The sequence below is a fragment of the Berghia stephanieae genome, chromosome 6 (genome assembly GCF_034508935.2).
Source record: "Berghia stephanieae isolate SIO BIC M18660-M18661 chromosome 6, UCSD_Bste_1.3, whole genome shotgun sequence".
Lineage (NCBI taxonomy): Eukaryota > Metazoa > Mollusca > Gastropoda > Nudibranchia > Aeolidiidae > Berghia > Berghia stephanieae.
In genome coordinates this window covers 36,979,137-36,993,493 of record NC_088365.1, presented here as the reverse complement: position 1 = coordinate 36,993,493, position 14,357 = coordinate 36,979,137, and the positions used below count along the sequence as shown (strand labels likewise).

General features: G+C 33.0%; 1 protein-coding gene across 1 annotated transcript in view; it reads left to right on the top strand.

Annotated features, from left to right (window-relative positions):
* Positions 1–14,357, top strand: part of LOC144974979 (reelin-like) — a 120,605-nt gene that overhangs the window by 40,332 nt on the left and 65,916 nt on the right. Inside the window, exons 24-36 of the mRNA XM_078918559.1 lie at positions 1,765–1,948; positions 2,302–2,513; positions 2,931–3,090; positions 3,930–4,100; positions 8,684–8,753; positions 10,095–10,239; positions 10,649–10,809; positions 10,918–11,125; positions 11,397–11,641; positions 12,162–12,248; positions 12,949–13,050; positions 13,356–13,626; positions 14,056–14,196. Coding sequence (XP_078774685.1) covers positions 1,765–1,948; positions 2,302–2,513; positions 2,931–3,090; positions 3,930–4,100; positions 8,684–8,753; positions 10,095–10,239; positions 10,649–10,809; positions 10,918–11,125; positions 11,397–11,641; positions 12,162–12,248; positions 12,949–13,050; positions 13,356–13,626; positions 14,056–14,196 — 2,157 coding nt within the window. The remainder of the gene's footprint in view (positions 1–1,764; positions 1,949–2,301; positions 2,514–2,930; positions 3,091–3,929; positions 4,101–8,683; positions 8,754–10,094; positions 10,240–10,648; positions 10,810–10,917; positions 11,126–11,396; positions 11,642–12,161; positions 12,249–12,948; positions 13,051–13,355; positions 13,627–14,055; positions 14,197–14,357) is intronic.

The window sequence follows — 14,357 nt, the reverse complement described above, 5'->3', positions numbered from 1 at the left end:
TCATTTTTAGTTGGAAAAAGAGAGATCTAACCAAATTATTAACCTGATGCTCCATCGACAGTTCAGAGTCTAAGAATGTGACAAGGTTTTTCACTTTGTCAACAATTTGAATTGAAGCATCCCTCAGCTTCAAATCTGTTTTATTTTTCCACTTCCTGTTCCCCACATAGAGCACCTCTGTCTTATCATCATTCAGTAGTTTCAGTCTGTTTTCATTCATCCATTTCTTAACACTTTGATACAATTCTTACTAATGGCTGATACTTCTAGTAAATTTCTCATATTGGAGACACAGTACAATTGCGTATCATCAGCCTATTGATGGTAAGGCAGACCGAAACTTCTAATTATTTTAGACATAGGGCCACCGTACATAACAAAAAGAACAGGTCCAAGTACTGAACCCTGGGGAACTCCGCAATCAAGAATGATTTCCTCAGATCTATATTCATCTACCGTAATAATATGTTTATGATTAAACAAATATGACCTAAACCAATCAAGTGCTGCACCTAACACAACATAAGTAATTTCATTACATTAGAGGAGAAGATTGTGATCAATAGTATCAAAAGCAGACGATAGGTCAAGCAAATTCAGCAAAGAACATGAACCATTGTCTATAACAGAGAGGAGATCATTAACAACCCTAACAAGTGCAGTTTCCATCGAATGATGTTACATCTAAGCCGACTGAAATTTTTCTTCAAGATAATTATTTTAAAGATGAGACAGTAATTGTTTCAAAACAAGCTTTTCCAAGATTTTAGAGAGAAAAGAAAGATTAGAGATGGGGCGATGTTTTTTAAAGTTCTCTTTATCTAGATCAGGTTTTTTTCAAAAAGGGTTTGACATAAGCAACTTTGTAAATGTCTGGTACAGCATCTGATTGCAATGAATTATGAACAATACATGTAAATGGTCTTTTTTGCATTTACGGGGTCTAAATAACAACTTTTAGTTGAAGACGACATAATGCAGTCACGTAAGTCAACTTCAGTGATCAATCAGGATCACATGATTATAAACAATGTATATCAAGCAGTATCTCAGGCGTTTTATTTCTTAAATAAATTAAGTTTAATTGATTGCAATTAGGGTTTCTCATTAGTTTATGCTTGTAAATTGATATTTTTGATATAATAAAACCATCACAGAAACATAGAAATGCATAATTCCTGAAATACAGGTAGATGGCTAAATCTAGCTTAGGATCTGACAAGCAGATTTGTCAATACAAAAAAAGTGATTTGTTTTCTTTTTATTTGTTATAATTTGTTCAGTCTCTGAAATTCAATGAAATGGCAATGTATTAATCTGTTCTATAAGGGGAACAATGGATTTTTTGTTTCTTTGTTTGTTTATTGTTTGGTGTATTCATATTTATCAATTTAATGTTTGCAGTGGCTTTTTCCTCTATATGTATTTGCAAAGAAAAATAATTGAATAAAAGTGCCTAACAGAGATAATCTCTTTTCTTGGGAAGTTTCTTATGATTTTATTACCTACGTTTTTGGAATTAAAATTAATTTTTTTTATTTTCTTTGGAAATGTATTCTTGTCATGGATGATGAGGGATCCATATCTTTTTTGCTCTTTTGAATTTCTTACGCTGAAAGTTTTAGTTTACAACACAAGTATTAGTGCCTGTTACATATTTATTTATTTGTTGTTGTTTTGTTTTTTCGATACAGGATAGGTTTTCAATCCTCAACACTGAACTAGGCACAGAGCAGACTTAACTTTAAATAATTGTATTTTTAGGTGTTTCAAGGGATATAGTGGGACTAGTTGTGAAGAAAGCTATCAAATGGATTCCTCTCTTCATGCAAATTTTGGACCGCGATATGATATAAACAAAGACTTCACTGTGTCTGGAGGAGAAGTGTTGAGGTCAGGAGAAGGTTGTGGAACTCTCCTGGCTGGGAGATCTCTCTACTTTTCTGAGGTCAGGAACTGTTGTCAATAACATTATCATTTTCATATTAAGTGTGATGAAACAATGTCTTGTGAATTTTATAATTATTATTGGGAGGTGGAGGGGGTTGTTTTATTTTGTATTTTTTTTTAAATTGTTTTTGAAATTTTTTAGTTTATAAAAAAATTCTCTCTGCGTCAGCAGACAATTGATAGTTTATAGGTTTTTGATAGGCAATCATGTTTAATTCATCCATATTTATATAACAAAATAATTTTTTCATTGGCTGCAAATTTTGTAAAAACATTATTTCTGAAGTAACCGTTGCATCCAATAATAGTTTAGGATCAACATTCTCATTGCCTTTTTTTTTTGTCTACCAGGCTGGTGATAGGGAGTTAGTTACTAAGACTATGAATACCTTGGACGCAGACTTCATCCAATTTTATATTCGGATTGGGGGAGGTTCTAAGGGGAGTAATTGTCATGGAGCAGAAAGTAGGGATGAGTCTGTTTTACTACAGTACTCTAATAATACTGGCATTGAATGGCATCTGATTCAAGAGTTGCATCATCTGGAAAATCAACATGTAAAGTAAGTAATGTTTAGATAATGTATCAACAAAAATGATTAAATAATTTGTTCTGTCTCTGAAATTCAGTTATCTTTCTAGCAATTAAATAATCTGTTCTAAGAGGGAGGGGGGGGGAGATCTTTTAATGTTTTTTATTTGCTTGATTTTCTCGTGGATAACAGATATCATCCAAAACATACAGTGTAAAGGGGCAAAGAAAGTGTTTCAAACAAAATATGACATATATCAAATGTATGTAGATGATTTAGAAGTAAAGTTTCACTAGCAGTTTTAAACTTTAAATGGTTAAACCACCTTTTACAAAAGATGGAATAGTAATTAATCAACCGATGTGTTATTGCATTTTGTATTTATACCTAATCACTAAATTCATTATTGTATTTTACATGTGGGTGGTTTTTTAAAAATTCCCTCAGCTTTGTACACATAAAGATTCCAGATGTAGCCAAGACACGTCACACAATGTTCAGGTGGTGGCAACCTTCCAACTCTGGCAAAGGACAAGACCAATGGGCTTTGGATGAAATACTCATAGGGAAATACCACAACTATAAGAGTACTGCTGATGATTTTGATGTGAGTGATAATTGGAAAATAAAGACACAAGTGTATTTTATAAGAGTGTAACAATTTTTTAGAAATGCTTATTACCGTTGATGATTTAAAAATATTTGAACATATTTTTTAGTGGATCAAAAATGTTCAGCATTCAGTACCTCCAGGAAGTGTAAACATGACCTAGTTTTGTAGAATCCATTTTTGTTCGTTTTTAAAGAGTTTGAAATACAAGATCAACATTCTCCCGAAACGATTTTATAAAATCTTGTTTGTCCAAATTGCATCTTTTTGTTGTATCATATCAAGGTTTAACAAGAGCGTATATTGTGTGATGTAGGGTTTGTCAATAAACAAGGAGTCAAGTAAAGGATTATATATATATATATATATATATATATATATATATATATATATTATATATATATATATATATTATATTATATATATATTATATATATATATATATATGTGTGTGTGTGTGTGTGTGTGTGTCCAATATCTGATTTGAGCAAAGTTTAATGCAATATTTTTTTACCTATCTGGAAATTTGAAGTGCGCAGGATAGTATGTGTGGTCCAAAGGTAAACAAACTTTAATAATGATAATAATAATATATCGTTTTTATATAGCACCTTCCCCCGTATCTCAACAAGCTCAAAGCACTTAATAGTAACATGACAATTTTCACTCAAACATGCAGTATGAAACAACCAATACAATTCTACAGTGTTACATATGAAAAAGAAACAAGCTTTAAAATCAAGATATTACATTAACATCATTTGAAAAAGTGTTGAATTAATTTTAGAGTGGAAGCATTTAACTCTATCAGATTAATTTTGATTTTTGTTTTCTAGGACAGCCTCGATGTATTTGCTTCAGAAAAATGGAGACTCATCACGGAGGGGATAGCTGGGAAGTTTTGTGGTTCCTTTAACCCATCTCTTGTTCTGGCCAATCAGATCAATGATAAATTAGTCATCACCAATGACTTGAAATTAAATGTTGGTGACGTCATTCAGTTTGAGGTAGGGTTGATGCATGTTACCATATACTTTAACATAACATAACATGACTAAAGGCTTGATTTTGGAGTGTATTCTTTAAATACTTTTGATATGAAAAATACAAAGTGATATTAGATAATGCAATTCTCGGTTGATCAATAATAATAATAATAATAATAATAATAATAATAATAATAATAATAATAATAATAATATAATAATAATAATAATAATAATAATAAATAATAATAATAATAATAATAAATAATAATATAATAATAATAATATATAATAATAATAATAATAATAATAATAATATAATAATAATAATAATAATAATATAATAATAATAATAATAATAATAATAATAATAATAATAATAATGATAATAATAATAATAATAATAATAATAATAATAATAATAATAATAATAATAATAATAATAATAATAATAATAATAATAAATAATAATAATAATAATAATAATAATTAATAATAATAATAATAAATAATAATAATATAATGATAATAATAATAAATATAATAATAATAATAATAATAATAATAATAATAATAATAATAAATAATAATAATAATATAATAATATAATAATAATAATAATAATAATAATAATAATAATAATAATAATAATAATAATAATAATAATAATAAATTACACTTGTTGGGCGCTTTCCATGAACGGAACACCTCAAAGTGCTTTACAGATAATGAATTACGTTACACAGGTAGTTAAATTAAAACATGGAACAAACTTTTTTTTTTGTTGGTCCAGCCAAGTAACCATCTCAACGTTCTCATTTCTGCCACCCCAACTTCTTTATCGTGTTTCTTTGTCGTAACTGCTGTCTCTAATCCATACAGCATTGCTAGTCTAACAACAGATGTATGTATTTTTCCTTTCAGCTTTTTAAAAAGATGTTTTGCGGAAATTCGTTTGTCACACATCACTCCAGATACCTTCCTCCAATTGTTCTAGCCTGCCTGGGTCCTCTCCTTAACCTCCATCTCATTGCGCCCATCTCCTTGTACAGCTGATCCTAAGTATTTGAATTTGGTTTGTCTCTGCAACATCCTCTTTTCCTATCTTTATCAGTGCATGTTGTTCGATGTACCATCATCATCATCATTCCTTTTTCACCCTGGGTCAGGGTATAGACCACAGACAAACAATTTCCATCCTTCTCTATCCTGAGCTAACTTTTTAAAAATCTCGCTCCATGTCTTATCACTTCTCTGTATATCAGCTTTTTAAATTCTTCTCCATGTTCCCCGTGGCCTTCCCCTTGATCTTCTGCCCTGTGGGTTCCAGTCCAATACTGTCTTTGTTATAATGGTGTCCAATTCACCTCCATCGTCTTCTTCCTATTTCCTCTTCCACTGGTTTCTGTTGTTTTCTTTTCCATACTTCTTCGTTCTTAATTCTATCCATCCATTTTATTCTGAGTAGCTTACGCATGCACTGTTTACGAAATCTGTATCCTCCTTATCATGCTTGCAATGCATTCCAAGTTTCACATCCATACAGTAGGACAGACTTCATGTTTGAATTGAAAAGTCTTAGCTGTAGTCTAAGGGAGATATCTTTAGTTCTCCAAACTCTGTTCAGAGATGTGAATGCAGCCTGTGCCTTTCCTATCCTTGCTTTCACCTCTGCTTCCATGCCTCCATCCTCGTCAAATATACTCCCAAGATAGCAGAAAGTGTCTATATCTACAAGTTCCTGATCTTTAACTTTGATCTGCTCTCTTTGACGCATACCTATCTTTAAGACCTTTGACTTTGCAGGATGAATTCTTAACTAATTGATTCTGAGAGGTTGTTTATATAATTGTGGTTTTTGCTTGCATCTGGTCCTGGGTGTGGGACGGAAGAGCCAGATCACCTGCAAAATCCAGATAATCCAACTGTGTCCAGGGGGTCCACTGTTTCCCATTTCTTCGCCCTTTGGAGGATTCCTTCATTAACCAATCAATGGCAAGGATGAACAGGAATGATGAGAGCAAGCATCCATGCTTGACACCAGTCTTAATTTCAAAGCTGTCAGTAAGCTGATCTTCATGTACAAACCTGCAACTTGATCCTTCATACATTTTCTTAATGAGGTTTACCAACTTCTCAGGGAGTCCATAATGTGCCAGCATTTTCCACAATGTTGCTGCTCTGTCAATACTGTCGAAGCCTTCTCGTAATCCAGAAAACTGGACAATAAGAGGAGAGTTCCATTCTATAGAAAGGCAATCTGATCGGTGATTGAGAAGTTTTTCTGAAAACCTGCCTGTTCATCCCGCAGTTTAGCTTCTGTTACATTCTTAATTCTCTCTAGAATAATACGATTGAAAACCTTTCCTGGGGTAGAGAGAATAGTGATTCCCGATAATAATTACAATTACTGAGGTCCCTTTATTTGGAAGCTTGACAAGATGTCCTTCCTTCCAATCCTTTGGTAATATCCCATCATTCCAGATTCTCTCAATTTTAGCATCAACTTTTAGAGCATCCTGTGGAATCTAGTCTGGTCAAGCAGCTTTCCCCTTTTTCATCTTGTTAATGGCACCCACAATCTCTGCTATCGATGTTGGATCATAGCTAATTGGTAACTCATTCCTTGCAGGCAAAATTTCCCGCGGGTTGTCTTGTGATCACAAGGGAGTTGAAAAGTTCCCTCCATCGCTGAGATTGAGCCTCTTTTCCAAAAAGTTTTCCCATCTTTGTCTTTGACTGGTACCTCTGGTTTCCCATATTTTCCAGCAAGTGTCTTGGTATATGATAGAGGATCCTCATGTGTCCTCCTGTTGCTGCTGCTTTTGCTTTCTCTGCAAGTATGTTCATGAATGCTTCCTTGTCTTTCTTCACAGATATTTTGACTTCCTTAGCTGTGGCTCGATACTGCTCTTGTACACCCTGTCTTGAAGCTGGCCCTTGTTCAACTTGCATTCACTTGTTCCTTCCTTGTTCTCCTCTTTTCAATTAGGTCCAAGGTGATTGGACTTATCCATTCTTTAGGTTCCGATTTCTTTACACCCAATACCTAGTGACAAGTTGTTATGTAGCCTTCTTTGGTCGTTTCTGACAAGGAATATTCTTTTGATTTAAAAACTCAAAGATTTACAGAAATTATTTATATGGAGTGACATGGATAGATTTTTATTGAGGATGACCTTCTGATTCCTAATCTGCTTGGACAAATGTACTTCGCTTTCTTTTATAGTGATCCTTCTAATTTCTAATTCCTTTATTTGAGTGTTTTTGCTAATGAAAATTCTTTCAGTTTTAGATTCGTTTAGTTGGAGTTTGTTCTCAATCATCCAGTTCTTAATGTCAATCATGCATTTTTGAAAACATCGAATCGTGTTATGAATATCAGAGGAAGACAAAGATCTAAAAATCTGAGAGTCATCAACCTAGGGGTAGTACAGAAAATTATGGAAAGCAATAATATAGGATAATGGCTCTGTGTATAGACTGAAGAGAATGGATCCAAGGACCAAGACCTGTGGCACCCCATACAGAAGTTCTTTCTGCTCTGAGGTATTGTCACCAATTTTTACGCACCGTTTCCGTCCTTTTAGGTAGGACTGGAACAAGTTTAGTACAGTTCCCAATATACCAAAACATGTTTTCATCCTATGAAGTAGAATGTTGTGGTCGATGGTGTGGAATGCTGAACTTTGGTTGAGCATGTTGAAAAAAAACGACGTTGCCTTTGTCGGTAGATTTTTAGATGTTGTTAAAAACTTGGAGGAGGTCAGTTTCTGTAGAGTGAAATGATTTATAAGCATGCTGGAACTTGGAGTGTGTGAGTTCATCAAAGTGATCAAAACTAATATCTTTTAACATGCATTTTTTGTTGGGAATCCAATATTTTTCCACGTGAATGGTACGAAACATTAAAGATTTTTATCTAACATTGGTATTAAATCAAAGTATTGAATGAATGCATGCACTGAGATGTTATGTCAATATAGCTGGTGGTGGCTATGTTGGAGAAGGGGGGAGGGGCATACAAGCTGGCACATTATATCAGTTGAGGAAATTCGGGGGAAAAAACATCGTAAATTGCATGTTTGTTCACTGCATTATAACTTGATTGAAGTGATAAGAGAGAAGAAAAGAAAAGGGTCTAGACACATATTCGTTATCTCCATCAATGCATAACAAACATTGTTTGGCAATAGTATACTCGAATGCAATTAGAAGTAAGGAGAACTGGATACTCAAATTCCAGATTGTTTAACAGATCATCTAGTATTTGGTCGATGCATTTACACATATTTATTTATGCACATCACGTCTGTATCTCTGTTATACTAGGTAGACTCAATTCTGTATTTTTTATATTTGAGGGCTGAATCTCTGTTGGTGTCAACGCTGAAATGTTTCTACTCTTGTTTGAAGATGTTTAAGTCTGTAATGTTTTCACACGTTTCTGACAGAGAACTCTGATTGTTGACAATGTGGGATGTAAATGAATGCCATTGCATTATCTTGGATGTCATTTTCATTAGCTGTACACATATTTACAATTATGTTATAAAAAGATATGACCTTTGACATCACTCTAAGTGAGTTATAATCTTTCACAGATTAATGTAGACTGTGGCAAAGTTTTCCGATGGGACCATCCTGTTATCTTTCAATACAGTCACAGCCAAGGTACATTGTTGTTCTATTTCATTTTGTTTTGATATCCAAGTTTCAGATTATATATCACTATCTTAATTGATTTGAAACAGTTTGAAACAATCTCCATTATTAACCCAGTTATTATACATCATCATTAATGTACATGTAACACACTCAAGACGTACTGGTGGTTTATTGGTAAAGTCTCCTTTCTTTATATTAAGTAATTCTAAAAAAATGAATACAGCTTCACAAAAAAAAACAAAATACCAAACACGGAATGTTTCAGACTCAAAACCCTCTTCAGCCAATAACAAAGACTATAATAAACATTAATACTTCACTTAAAATCCAGACAGGTGACAGAAACGTATTCGACACGTCATGTCGGCTTGTACGATCTCATAATGTAAACAAACAGAAGCGCTTGCTTGCTAACAAACGAATGGAGGGGATAACATTTGGTGCCTAAAGAGAGTAGTAATAATCCTCCATTAATGTTTTTATTGTTGGCTGACGATAGGTTTTGGGCCCAAAACATTCCATGTTTGGTATGTTATTATTTTTTGACCTGTAATAATATTCATTTTTGTTCATTACTTTTTACATTCCACCTCTTTCAGTTTAGTGTCAATTTGACCCGCTTTTATAATAGAGATTTCTAATTTGTATACTGGTAGATACACTATACTTTTTCTTTTTTTTAACCTAAGTTCCATATGTTCATATTGCAGACGAGTAGTAAAATGAGGGTGTTGTCTTTGTAAATAACATAAAAAATATTTTTCATAAGGCTTAACTAAAAACTATATACCTACTGTCAGTGCTTTCTGTACCTCCAAGACAGCCACAACCACTTTTACCAACATTGTCATTCTATTACCACCTATACCACAGATTCATTTAAAAAATATTGCGTTTAATATTGCTTTTATCCACTGTTGATTATCATGTATCATTTTAACCACTTGGACAGGATATAATCATCTTATAGAACAATATATCTTTTTGGCATTTGTACAATATTTTTGACAAAGCAATGCTGTTATACAAAAAGAAGATATCAAAATTTTATATGCGCCTCAAATATGACAGTAAAAAGTTCCCGTTACATGAAAATTATTTTCATAAGGGCAGACTTCTAAGATGCCTAGACCAAGGTTTAAACTCTTTCATATTTAAAAATTACATCTGATGTTCATCCTCAATTGTGTGATATTCAGCTTCCTGAGTTGGTCGGTTTATATGATGTCTGAGCAAATGCATTATCAACTTCACAATTAATGTTTCAAATGACAAGTCTTATACCATAAACTTACACCGCTATAATTACTATAATGAGCACAGTGATTTTTCCCACTTCCATTTAAGGCAAGACATGGAGACTTGTAGTCGAGCCCTGTTACCTTGATCAGGACTGCCAGGGTCATTTGACAGAGGGAAGTATTTACTACACCGGGAACCATGGGAAATGGACCCTCGTTGTGATTCCAGTCACTGAAGAAATAGCCATGCAGTAAGTCTATTTCAATTGAAGATATTTTGAGAGAAGAATAGAAATGGAAAGATGCCAAGCATTATAATGTCGGAAATGTTTAGCTAGGCGTTGTGAAATTGACAACATAGAAAAGGAGTAATTGGAGCAGCACAAATTTGATATATTTATATTAGCTTAATAGACCAGAAATTTATGACGAATGTTTTGTGATCGATGCACATTGTAATATATTTTTTTCGGCTTTTTTGCTCTAAACTTAATCCCATAATTTTTTAAAATCTTTTAGTAGTTACTTTTTTTTTCAAAATTACTGTGATGAAATTTTATTTTGAGTTTATGAAAACCAAAAATCAAAATATCATGTTGTGCTTTCTTCAACAGAAATTTAATAAATAAAATAAAGTTAGTTTCTTTACTATATTTTCAGTCCAGTCATATTTAAATGGTGGCAACAAGGAGGTGTGGACCACAGTTTTAGCCTTGACAATGTGTATATTGGCCCTCCATGCATCAATAATTGTCACAGAAGGGGCTTGTGCATCAAGGGCAAATGTAGATGCTATGAAAGTTCAGACTTCAAGTTGAAAGGTATGCTTGTTAGTTATAAATATTCATTTAAGAAATTACCATCCAGTTCAGATAATTTTTTGATTGTTGTTCTCACATTTGTGTGTTATTTTTGATGTTTGTACACAGAAGAGGACTGCAGTTTGGTGGACCAAGCTCCCACAACATTGTTGGACAGATTTGATAATAGTAACATGCCGTCAATGCTTTGGAGTCGCATCCTCAGCGGCCATCTTGGACGAGGTTGTGGTACTGTGGATGTCGCCAATTCTCTCTATTTTGGAGGGAAGGGAGCTCGAGAGGCTTTAACCCATCCTCTTGACACGAGTAGAAAAAGGTAAGATTATTGGTTTTTATGGCTGAAATATCAATGTGTTCATCTTTAAAGAATGGCAAAAATTGGATAAACAAGGTTTACATATACATGTTATGAAAAGACATAATTATTTATTATTTTAAAGAAACAAATTGAATTATTTACCCAAAAAAATGTATTGATAATTATATTGTTTTATATATGTTCTAGTATTGATCATTACAATTAATAACTTTAGATAACTGGCTTTATATTTCAACAAGAATGGAAATATTTTCCCAATTCTCTCTAGAATTCTTGAATTCACATATAAACTTGGAAATGAGAACAACATTTACACCTGCCAAACACCAAGGCATCGCAATGAGGGGATTATAGCTGATTTTTCAACAGACAATGAAATCACATGGAAAACTCTCAGAGTTTTGGAACCAAATTTTGAGAATAGCACTGCTCAGACTGTCATTATTGAGCTCCCAACAGAAGCCAAGAATAAGGAGACTGTTTTCCGCTTTTGGCAGCCTCTTGGAATAGGAGGTATGGATGTATAAACATTGTATTAAAAAATGAATCAATTTGAAAGAAACATTGATTCTGGAAATAAGATAAAGATGTAAAAGTTATATTTAGATCATAATGAAACATTGTCGCCGTTTATTGAATCAGCCAATAAAAGATATTGATTTTTCTATCGATGCATGTAGTGAATATTTCTTTCTGACAAAAAAACTTGATCATGATACCCTTTGTTATTTTTAATGTAAAGAGACATGGAGATTATCTTGAGTATATGAGTGTTGATGGATACTTGGAGATATTATAATGCAGATTTATTGTCGGCTGAGGAGGTTCGATCAGCACTGAAGCATGTGTCTCGACAAAAAATGTGAATATTTCTTATATATATAATGCACTTTGAGCACGTTTAGTGGATATTGTGCTAAATAAAAGCTCGTTATATATATATATTTGTGTGTATGTATGTGTGTGTGTGTGTGTGTGTGTGTGTGTGTCTGTATATCTTCTACTTAGCTAACCTTTTTCCCTCTATATTTAGAAATGCCAAGAGCACAATGGGCCATAGACAGTGTTTTGATTGGAATCAATGAGTCAAGCGAATATGGGTTTGAGGATAAATTTACAGGCAAGATTATTAAATCTGCATAGTCATCATAGATTTAAGTATTGCAAATCTGAAAATTATCATATTATAATAATCCATAACACAACAATCGATATTTGTTAAAATAAATTCTATTGAAATGTTTTTTTTTTAATTTTAAACATGGCTTGAATTATAGAACAAAGGTTAAACAATTTTTTAATTGTATTTTGTAGTACCTATATCAAATCAATTTTATTTACTTGTAGAATATGATAACATAATTCATCAAATTGAAATGTTATTTTCAATTGTCCTCAATTATATGGTACTACAAGTTGTGGTACTGTGGATGTCGCCAATTCTCTCTATTTTGGAGGGAAGGGAGCTCAATGGGCTTTAACCCATCCTCTTGACACGACAGAATATCGGCAGAATATGGACAGAATATCTTTTCTTTTCCTTTTTTTCTTCTTCAACAATTATGCCATACAATTCCTTGAAAATATAAATATATAAAGCCGCAGTACCACGACACAAAGTGAGTATGGGTGAAATGACTTTGTCAAGGCCACAGTGTAGCAGGGATTCAAATTCAGTACCTTTCAGGCACAAATCAACGACTATACTGCAATATCACACTGTCCTTATATAAGTCTAATTATAGAAGGAATCATAATGGATAAAAGCTGTTTTTCTTGATGTTTGTTCTTTTGGTTTTTTTTTTTTTTTTTGGCTATAGGAATGATGCCCAATACAGACCATTGGTTTTTGGCCGATGCTGCTGTGCAAAGACCAACGTGTGATTCAAAGGGAAATGCTTTGGAATTTAGTGGCAAAAAGGGTGAGAATACATTTTTGAGAATTTACATTGACATGTCAGTTTGGTTCATTTTTTTCATTTAAAATCGTTCATACCATTCATCAGATTTTACCAAACTGTGGAGAAATTATGTTTAAAGCTTTTTCCGGGTTTTTTTTTCTGGTACATCCATTTTGAATTAGTTTTTGAGGTTTGTAGTATGACACTCTGCATTTAATCTGCAGTTTCCTGACTTGATTTTTGATTTCATTTTGTAAGCTCCACAAAATATTTTTATTTAAAGAATTGATGAATAATCACTGTTTACATTTATTCATTACTCTCAGGCCAGCGAGTAGCAGAAACTTGGGATTATAATGTCAACCCTTCCACATTTCTACAATTTGAATTAGCCATGGGGTGTGGCTCTCTTGCAAGCAGTTTGTATGACATACGTCTGGAATATTCTACTGATCTTGGACAGAACTGGAAGCCAGTCATTGATGAATGTATACCTCCAAATTTTGAGTGCCAGGGTTACCATGTTAGTTCTAATTATGTGTCAGATCAGTATTCAAACTGGACCAGGGTTTCTGTTGCTTTACCAGAAGGAGCAATGTAAGTACGGATCATTACAATTTTATGTAATGTTTTCCCTCCCTTGATTTGATTTGATTTTTTAATAAAAAGTGCATAAAATTTTATAATGATGGCAAGATTTAATCCGTGATGCCAAAATCAGTTGTATAAATTACTTGAGCATTTAGCACCCCTGAAATACAGTTTATCAATCTCAAATATCCATTCAGGCTAGTCTCCTTCTTTGCCCTCTCCTCTTCCTTAAGAACATTGTTCTGTGTCTAGTTTGCATTACAGCATCAAGATTTGATACTCTTTTGATTGTATTTGAGCACATTCCTTATTAAATTTGTTATATTCTTCTATTGTCTATATGCTAAACCCGATGTTTTACAAATATTCAATACATATTCTTTAGATTAGTTTAAGTCTCCATACCAACCCAGTTTGTCTGACGTTGTATTTCAGTTCCCCAGCTACTCGTTTCCGGTGGATCCAACCAAGAGAAAACTCTAAAGGGACGATTTGGTCAATTGACAACGTGTTTGTGGGAGATGATTGTCCATGGTTATGTTCAGGGCATGGAGTGTGTCATGCTGGGAAGTGTGTGTAAGTATATATCATACAGTTAATACAATATTTTGAGTTTGCTTTTTAATTTGAATAATGTTTGTGTGGAATACTAGAAACAGGGATGGGTGACATTCTGTAATTGTCTCTTGCTAGCTTTTGAATGTGTCATGTTATGAGGTTAAGGTATTTGTGTTTTT